This window comes from Palaemon carinicauda, chromosome 20, assembly GCF_036898095.1.
Source record: "Palaemon carinicauda isolate YSFRI2023 chromosome 20, ASM3689809v2, whole genome shotgun sequence".
NCBI lineage: Eukaryota > Metazoa > Arthropoda > Malacostraca > Decapoda > Palaemonidae > Palaemon > Palaemon carinicauda.
In genome coordinates, this window is record NC_090744.1 from 61,598,434 (window position 1) to 61,607,905 (window position 9,472).

The 9,472-nt window shown below is 35.9% G+C and overlaps 2 protein-coding genes across 2 annotated transcripts in view; one reads left to right on the forward strand and one right to left on the reverse strand.

Annotated features, from left to right (window-relative positions):
* The window catches only part of LOC137659830 (uncharacterized), a 994-nt gene extending 322 nt beyond the window's left edge, over positions 1-672 (forward strand). Inside the window, exons 1-2 of the mRNA XM_068394619.1 lie at positions 1-80; positions 562-672. The exon at positions 1-80 is cut by the window's left edge and continues 322 nt beyond it. Coding sequence (XP_068250720.1) covers positions 1-80; positions 562-672 — 191 coding nt within the window. The remainder of the gene's footprint in view (positions 81-561) is intronic.
* Positions 456-3,900, reverse strand: LOC137659499 (putative nuclease HARBI1). Its single transcript, XM_068394383.1, has 2 exons — positions 3,506-3,900; positions 456-1,365 (listed from the first exon to the last, which is right to left on the reverse strand). The coding sequence occupies exons 1-2, from the start codon at positions 3,893-3,895 to the stop codon at positions 772-774; spliced, it is 984 nt and encodes a 327-aa protein (XP_068250484.1). The 5' UTR covers positions 3,896-3,900; the 3' UTR covers positions 456-771.
* Between the last annotated feature and the right edge of the window lie 5,572 nt (positions 3,901-9,472).

A 9,472-nucleotide genomic window follows, 5' to 3' on the forward strand; every position in this document is an offset into this window, starting at 1 on the left:
CCTGTGATACAGTACGGTCATCACTGTCAAACCTCGACAGTAGTAAGGAGACATCATTTGCGGAATTAGCAGACCATGAAGTATGTATAGTATCTCTTTCTCGCTCTTTTATTTATTTATTTAGTTATTGCTTTTAAATGCCAAGTTACCAGGCAGGCTGGTAGCTTGAGCTTGGAAGTGTTTTAACAGTTGCTACTTTGCCATATCATTATTTAAATGCTCATGAGCATGTTACCTTATTAATCTGCTATCCAAACCTGTACTATACTTATCTTCAAATGCTTTCAAAGCAATATGGTTCCGGGAAAGACAAAGAGTTAATAAAAAACTAGCATCCTGGAAAAACACAAACATTGAAAGTTGAAAAATACCCATAAAAACCGTTTGAAACCAGAAAAATCAAATACATGGTTTTTGATTAAAGAAACAACAATGTTTTTGTCAACCCTGTTTATTCCCATTATACATTTATGCAATGAATTGTTGCATAGTCAATACCCATATATTTACTACCCCACTTATATTTCAAACATTATAAGAAACATTTCCCCTGTCATTAAGAAATTTGTTTTGCCAAGACACTGCTCCTTCACCCTGAAAATACTCCATATACTTTTCTCGCACCACCTTTCCCTCAATGCTGGCATTACGCCCCACCACCTGAAGTCCTAACAAATCTGCACTCGTTTGTCGCCACTCCCCTGGTGCAACGATCCCATCAGAGAGACACTCGGTTTCCAAGCACCCCTCGGGCTGTGAATACTGGTTTATTTAATCTTTCCGTAAAAAGTTGTGGAGAGCAGTACATGCAAGTACCATTATGTCAACTTTTTCCGGGGGTAAATTGATTGGTGCAAGGAACACTCGGAATCTATTTGCAAGCATTCCAAATCCATTTTCCACTGTACGTCGTCCTCTGGAGAGTCGATATGAAAATATCCTTTCGCTTGTAGTTTGTTTCTGGTATGGATATGGCTTCATTATATGACGTTGCAAAGGAAAAGCATCGTCTGCTAAAAAGACAAATGGCAAGGTTTTATCGCTCCCAGGTAGCTTGGTATCCTCTGGCAATCCGGCCGTGTGATTGACAATACGCTGACTGATACTGGTGCTCGCCCACACACCTCCGTCAGACACCCGTCCATTTACACCAACATCTACATAGATGAAATTTGAATTAGCATCACATATAGCCATAAGAATGATACTGTAAGTGCCTTTGTAGTTATAGAAATAGGACCCACTACCAGGCGGCTGCCGTATTACAATATGTTTGCCGTCAATGGCTCCAAGGCAGTTTGGGAAATTCCACATTCTCCAAAAATCGTTGCTCACATTTTTCCATTCCTCTGGTGTTGAAGGCGTCTGCAAATACAAAAAGAGCGCATAAATACACTTAAGCAATATGACGTTATATTTGGATGCTCCGTTAAGTATTCTCTCTCTCCCTCTCTCTCTCTCTTTCTCTCTCTCTCTCTCTCTCTCTCTCTCTCTCTCTCTCTCTCTCTCTCTCTCTCTCTCTCCTCATGAAATACTGTGGTGGGTGTTATTGTAACTATCATCAATAAGTCTTTCCTTATTTGGAATACTATAACTCAGTATTTGAATATTGGTTAATTGTAATGAATCCCACCACGCATTTCGTTATTACTCTAAAATAATTTTCAAATGGCCTTGTAAATTATATCCCTTTGGAAACTGGTGTTACTTTATCAAACCGAACCACACTGAACAATTAAATGTGGAGGTTGCCAATATATACACAATGTCAAGTGTACTTCTTGGTTACCAATAGTATCAAGCCTTTTAAGAATATGTACACACACACGAAAAATTCAACCTAATAAACTAATCAATGCACGTGTATTTCAGATATTCAATGATCCACTTCTGTTGGAAATTGACGAACCATCTGTTACTCCAAGATCACCAGTTGCTTCGCCATCAGACATTCCAACAGTCTCTGGTATGACCGACACTATTTCCTCAACTCCATCCGCTAATGTGAATAGCCAGGAACGCAAGGCCACACCTATATCGGTAACGAGAGGAAAACTTGCAACTGCCCCTTCTTCAACGATCAGAAAGCGAGCAACCAAAACGCCTTGTGCCCCTGATGATGTATTACAGGAAGCTCTCCATCAGCTGAAAACACTAACATCATCCGAGGATATGATTAATAATGATGAGTGTATTGCTTTAGGTGTTGTAATTGCTAATGACCTCAGACAAATGTCTGGGGAGAACAGAATTTATGCACAAAAACTTATTAATGACATCCTGGTTTTAGGTAAATTAGGCAAGATTTCTGCGTCAACTAAGATTGTAGAGTGAGTTGTTAGATACAAATGTGTTCATAGATAGGCCATATCACAATTCACAAGTGGTAAATGTAATTGCATGAACGAAACATGTCTAAAGATAATATGTTTGAATTATTTTGACTATTTACTTATTCATATTTAGCATTGTGCATATTGTACATGTTGACATGTATAAAGACAATAAAATTGGTTACGTTCGTAAATATAGTTTGTTTGAAAAATTATGATATCCCGTTCATTATCCTTCTCTGGGTCCATCTACGATTAGTTATTAAATTACTCCTTAAGTGAAAGTTATTTTCTTTTAAACTCGATTTGTTTCAGTATATGCATAATCCGTTCATAAATAAATCAAGGTGGAGTATTTTAATGCATTTAATGATGCAGTTCTGCATTATGCATACATGCACCATTACTATATACTGATTACGCAGGCTATATACATAGTGTCTCCTGATGACGCAATCGTGTAACAAGTTAATGGCAAAAATAAATTGATCCTTTCGCAATAAGCAAAACGCACACACTCCGCGCCATTACCTATGATTTTTATGACATCGATCTGAGCTAAGATAACTTATCAGACAGTGAATGATTTAAGGAGGCCACTTGGTAATGTGCACCCCCCCACCCCCCACATGGAAATGAATACTAGAACATTGTTTTGTTTCAATAAATCATTAGTTAGGAGCAAAATTTCCTTGGTTAATGATTTCTTCAACTACTACTACTACTACTACTACTACTACCACTACTACCACTACTACCACTCATACTGGTTTTACCACTTTTTCTACTAATACTGCTGCTTTTTAATTCTTGCATTTGTAAAAGCAACTTCACCGGTTAATTATTTTTGTAAGCTATATCTATTGTAATCAATGTAACAATTATAATTCATTCACATCTCTCTCTCTCTCTCTCTCTCTCTCTCTCTCTCTCTCTCTCTCTCTAGTACATATGATATATATGTGCATATGATGTACATCATGTGTGAGTGTGTGCATACATATGATTATTGTTATAATTATTCTTATATGTGTACTATATGTGTGCACGTTACATATATAAATGATAATCATAAGTACACCCCAACCTCTACGAGAGATTTCTAGATCCGGCACTGTTATCAGATATACGACTGGTGTGAATTTGATGTTTAACGTATGGGTAAGTCTCACCTTAAGGTAGTCTTCCCTCAGGACTTCATAGATTTGTTTGCAGGTTTCTGGAATTATTGCACTCAAACTCTGCTTGGAAATCCTTGTGCTGTATTGTAGTGATCTGTAGCTGCATCCTTTTGACAGAAAGAGTAATGTTGCATACAGTCGAGCTTCAGCTGAAATACTTTGCCTCATGTTGGTATCTTCTTTCATTATATATGGTTCCACTTCCGATAAGATTTTATAAAAAGTGTTAGGGTCCATTCTCATATAGTTGATGAAATCTGCCTCATGACCATGTTTCAGTTCCCGCAATATTGTCATGTGACTTCCAATGTCTTCTCTTCTTCGTAACCACTCTTTACCCCACATCCTTTTCTGCTTTGTTGCTTTTATCTTTGCACACATTGCTATAACAATAGAAAGCGCGATTTTCTTTTTGCGTGTCCTGCGATCCATGCTGCCCCACACAACTTGATCTCCTGTGTCAGTCACTCACTGCCAGTCTTTCACTACCCAACCACCGTCGTTTGGACAAGAGCTTAAATGCGTTCGACAGGCTTAGCTCGCAAATAGGCAAAGTTTACCGAGCAAAGATCGCTCGTGTGGACGGGGTCTTAGAGTTCAGTCAATTGAGTGGAAATGAGGTGACCATTATTACCTTCTAGCGAAGCCTTTGGGAAATCTGCTTTATTGATAAATCATATAAGAAAAGGTTTCTTATTCTTAGAACGACAATTTTTTTTTCCTTTTTTTTTTGTGTAAAAGTAGGATATAATAATTTCCCCAAAATGTATTCTCTAATTAACCAAAAAAATAAAAGCGCAGAGGATATGAGAACACCACAATTCTCCACACTAATTCCCTGGCCTTAAGTTATCAATGATTACATAGTAATTAGTAGCGTTATCTTGAAAAAAATACATTACCTGGAAATCAAGCGGTCTTATCAATTCCATGCTCAACATTCTTATAATCTTGATTAAAATTGGCTGAAGTCCCCATGATAAAGTTCATATTTCTGTTCCTTTAATTATTTCTTTATTCATCTATTTATGAAACATCATCGGCGTTTTTAAAATCAATAGCTTTCTGCGCGGTGCTCGTCTTAGACAGTCAATTTTAGTTCCCAATTTCTCACTATCCCTACAGAAAAAGAAATCTCTCCTGAGCGGCGGCATGATACTCCTTTGCTTGACCATTTCATCCTAGAACCATTCGAAATTTGTGTGAAGCCGAGACAAGATATTCATTAGCTGGATTTAGAATTAAGGCCATATCCAGCATTTTTTATCACATGTCTGTTAACAAAAATATCTTTGTCGAGTTTGAATAAAACGGCCAAATTTTCCTACAGAGCAATTTTCTAAGGACCATATTAACAGGAAAACTTGTGGTATGTGGAGGATTACAGAACTTAATGATTTACAGTAACTAAGTAATATAACTTTGAGCCAGGCAAAAGTTTGTATAACGATCCACTCAAGGAAATCTTCCAAACACTCAAAAGACGAGTCGCTGACTGCAGCTTATTTATTTTCTAAGTTGCCCATTATGGATCAGCATTTAAATCCACCAACTTAATCCTGTTACTATTACTCTGTGGTAAATCTCCAATGTACTCACTTCACTCCGCATTCTCTACAGGTATAAACGTAAAAAAACAATAAATTGCATTACAAAGCACCGTGCCGGTTGACGCCAGGTTTATATTTCCAGTGAATCTTACTTTTAAAAAACAATATAGACATAACATCACATATTCTAATAACTTCTACAAACTTCTGTACTGATATAGCAGTGCATATTTAAAACAAAATGAACAAACTTTCAAATTAAACATATAAGCCTCCTCTGCCGCCCAGAAAAACCATAGATAAAAAACAAAATCAAGTTTTGAAAAAACTATGGAAACCTGTGTATCCACGGCAATAATGCAGAGTAAGCCAAATTTGAGTAGTGGAACCTCACTCTTGTGATACTAATAAATAATAATAATAATAATAATAATAATAATAATAATAATAATAATAATAATAATAATAATAAATTCGACTTGCTTGGGCTAGCGTGCGCTAGAAAGTGACCACTTACTAAATACCTCTTCAAACATCGAATACGTTTCACCCAACACTAATTTCTCATTGGCCACTGCCTACATAACAACTGAACTTGATTAAAAAGACACTAAGATCTGCTTACATGTCGTTAGGACAATTATTTTTCGCTCTACTTTGTAACGCGAAAAAATTCTAGTCCTCACTTCACTCCGCGTTCTCTACAGGTATAAACATAATAAAACAATAAATTGCATTACAGCGCACCGTGCCGGTTGACCCTAGATAATACCAAAGAAAGGGAGAGAAGGAAAAATGGAGAGAAAGAAATAAATGTTCCGATTGAATTATTTACACATTTAACCTCTTTTTGAAGCCTTTGACAAACATGTTTACTTGAAACAGACTACCAACGTTCATGTCTATGAAGACACCTATCGTTGACGTTATCGTTCGCAATGTTTGAACTTGTTGCCACAGTTTTTAACAAAAAATTCTGTTTGGTTACATTACCACAGTGCTTCACTTTACTTTAACCTATTCGGAAATACAGGGGCTTTTAAAACTTCTTACAGATAAATCGATCAAAGGACAAAATCATTCCAGCTTCCTCTGTATCATGCAAAATACATCAAATATGGAAAAGCATTTGTGACAACTTTTGATATAAAAAACTTCACAGTATTGGTGATTTTTCATTTTTTCGTGTTCACCTAAGAAATCTTCAAATTACAATAAACTTAATTCCCCAAATCTCAGATAAGAAAACTTTAATGATCTATCAAAATGATGAAGTTTTTCAACATAGGAAAATATAAACCGCTCAGATTCTGCAACACCTGATTATCAAAAAGATACTTTGTATGCACCGATCTACCAGCTTAATGTTTCACAGGTGCTTGCAAAGATTTAACAAGTGAATTTTCCGTTGGATCTATGTAACCCCTCATTTCATGCATCCGCGTTATGGTATAAATAGTTTGATCACTGAAGATTACTAAAGCACCGGAATCTAATAACAGCATGATAAATAAATCAACATAAAATGGCATTTCTCTTTGCTCGTGACCATTATTGTAAGTTTCTCTTTGTTGAAAGAAAAGCTTGTAGGCCTTGTCGGTGCTGTCATTCATCGATGATAGAAGATGCCCATGACAACTGAGGTCCCCCAATTTCCTGTCCAAATTAGATGCCACCGTCAAAGACGACTGCTGGCTTTTCATTGCATTCACGATCCTGGAAAGCAGATTCCAAAAATAAAACATTGTACATATATGCTTATAATTTCAAAAAACTTTACCTTCTATATCGAAGTTAAATTTCAGGAAAAAATTGTCCATTTGTTTTTCTTATCTTTCTCGTGTGTAATAAACCTTTTGTTACGTAAGCACTCAAAGTTTAACAATAAAGTTTCCCTCGATAATATCAAAAGTCAAGATGGAGAGAGACTTTCACTCCGGAATATTCTACTTAAGTGAAGAATTTTTACCTCCCTTTTATTAATAACCTTTGGTATAAAACACCAAACCTCAAGTTAAAGCATCAATTGCCTCTGTACCTGGACACCAATATTAAAGATTAAAAACCTCAACATATCTTTAAAAGTAGCAAAACAGTCGAAAGAACGAGTAACTCTCACAAGTCCATAACTCTGAAAAATGTAAGCAAGAATACACCATTCATCCATGTTAGTTGACTACACTTCAAAAAATCCGCTCTTTTGTACTCTTTCTGGGCTAACATACATTGTTCATGTGTATTCAGTACAAGTTTATATTCTTTGGTTTTCTATGATTTCTATATCTGGCTTTTGCTACCTACTTGCATTAAAATCGAAAAATTCTTGTTATCTGGAACAACGTTTAAACATTGTCAAAGTACTTTACATAATTCTGTCGACTGCCTCCTGCTCCTTCATGTTTAATTTTATAGATTCATTTGTTGTCCACTTTCCAACCACACTTTTCATGATAAAAAAAAATCGCTGTATTCATCGCTAAAAACTTCAAAATGACTCCAAACCTACTACTGAGGTGTCACAACATATAAATTTCCCAACACCAAAAGCATCACAATATAACTATTAAATCTGAGGAGTCACAATATAGCGGTAAATTTCTTATGTCTGAAGCGTCGCAATATAGCGGTAAATTTCCTATGAGGCGTCGCAATATAGTGATAAGATTGCCTACATCCGAGGCTTCACAATGTGATAAATTGCCTACATCTGATGCGTCACAATATTGTAATAAACTGCCTACATCTTAGGCGTCACAATATAGTGATAAACTGCCTACATCTTAGGCGTCACAATATAGTGCTAAACTGCCTACATCTGAGGCGTCACAATATAGTGCTAAACTGCCTACATCTGAGGCGTCACAATATAGTGCTAAACTGCCTACATCTGAGGCGTCACAATATAGTGCTAAATTGCCTACATCTGAGGCGTCACAATATAGTGCTAAACTGCCTACATCTGAGGCGTCACAATATAGTGCTAAACTGCCTACATCTGAGGCATCAAAATATAGTGCTAAACTGCCTACATCTTAGGCGTCACAATATAGTGATACACTGCCTACATATTAGGCGTCACAATATAGTGATATACTGCCTACATCTTAGGCGTCACAATGAAGTAATACATTAAATAAGTCTGATGCAAATATATAGTTAAAGTAACAACCAATATAAAATAAAGAATGAATTTCTGCGTCAAAACGTGATCTCAACCAGAGCATCTGATATTTCCCCATTAAGTTCCCAACTAGCTTAGCTCATTATGTAAAAATACAGAAATACTTTACCGTTTTCATTTTAACAATACCTCTCATGACAAATTTCGTGAAAATTATGTAACATACAATTCTGTCCAAAATATATTCGTGAAAATAACGTTTTTGTTCATTCAGAAGATTTGGCATCTAAACAAGGTCTTTAACGACATAGTTTATCCTTATTCTGTAGTTACGAAATTTGCCTTCAGTATTCGTCCACTGTAAACCTTTCCAAATACTATTTAGAGTCTGAAAACCAATTATACTTCCTTGTAAATAAATCCAAATCTTGAAGCTTTCAAAGTAAATAGCTAGCATCCAATGCCCCTTCAAAGCAACCATCCACAGCTATGCAATCATATAAAAATACTTCAATCTTCACTTCCTTAGCTCTCCAATATCTAACAGACTTGAAAACTTTAGTAAAGATGTACCGCCACTTTCAAAAATATCCATTATAATCCATTATAAAAACTTTAAATTTTTTCTTCAATGAGAAAGATATTGGCAACGTTTTGATAGATTTCTATGCGATAAGCAGACTGTAGACTGATTAAATCCTTAAAAAGGAATTATTTCTTAGTTTCTCTGATACCAGTGTCACCCATTCTCTTTTAATAAATTCTGATTCGTCCCTTTCTGACCTATTGTTACACAATCCAACAACCACAGTAACGGTTTTGAAATGGAATTTTGTGATCGCCCTTTTAGACGTCAATGACTATCTTACCGGACCCAATCTAATTCTGTTCAATGTATTGTGAATAAGAACAACCAACAGGCGATTAAAAACAATAAAATAAAATAAACACAAAGTTCCAATTTCCTTGTACCAACTGCAAAGTATACAAAATAAAAGCAGTTATATTTTCACTTATCTTTTCGACGTCTTTCTTGGTACATTCCAGGCTCCAATGTCCCTTCTCAGCCTTCATTGAGCTCTAGACCTCTTCCATCAAAGTTGATATGAATCCACAGACTTTCCCTCGATCTTTAATTAGCTTGATACTTTTGGCGATATTGCTCTTTGCGTACTAACTCGTTTCTGCAGCAGTTTTAGAGGTTCCTTGTCCTCCAAGTTGATAAACAATTGCATCTAATGCTAACATTTTCGTATCAGTTTCCTAAAAATAACGCGATGCTCATTC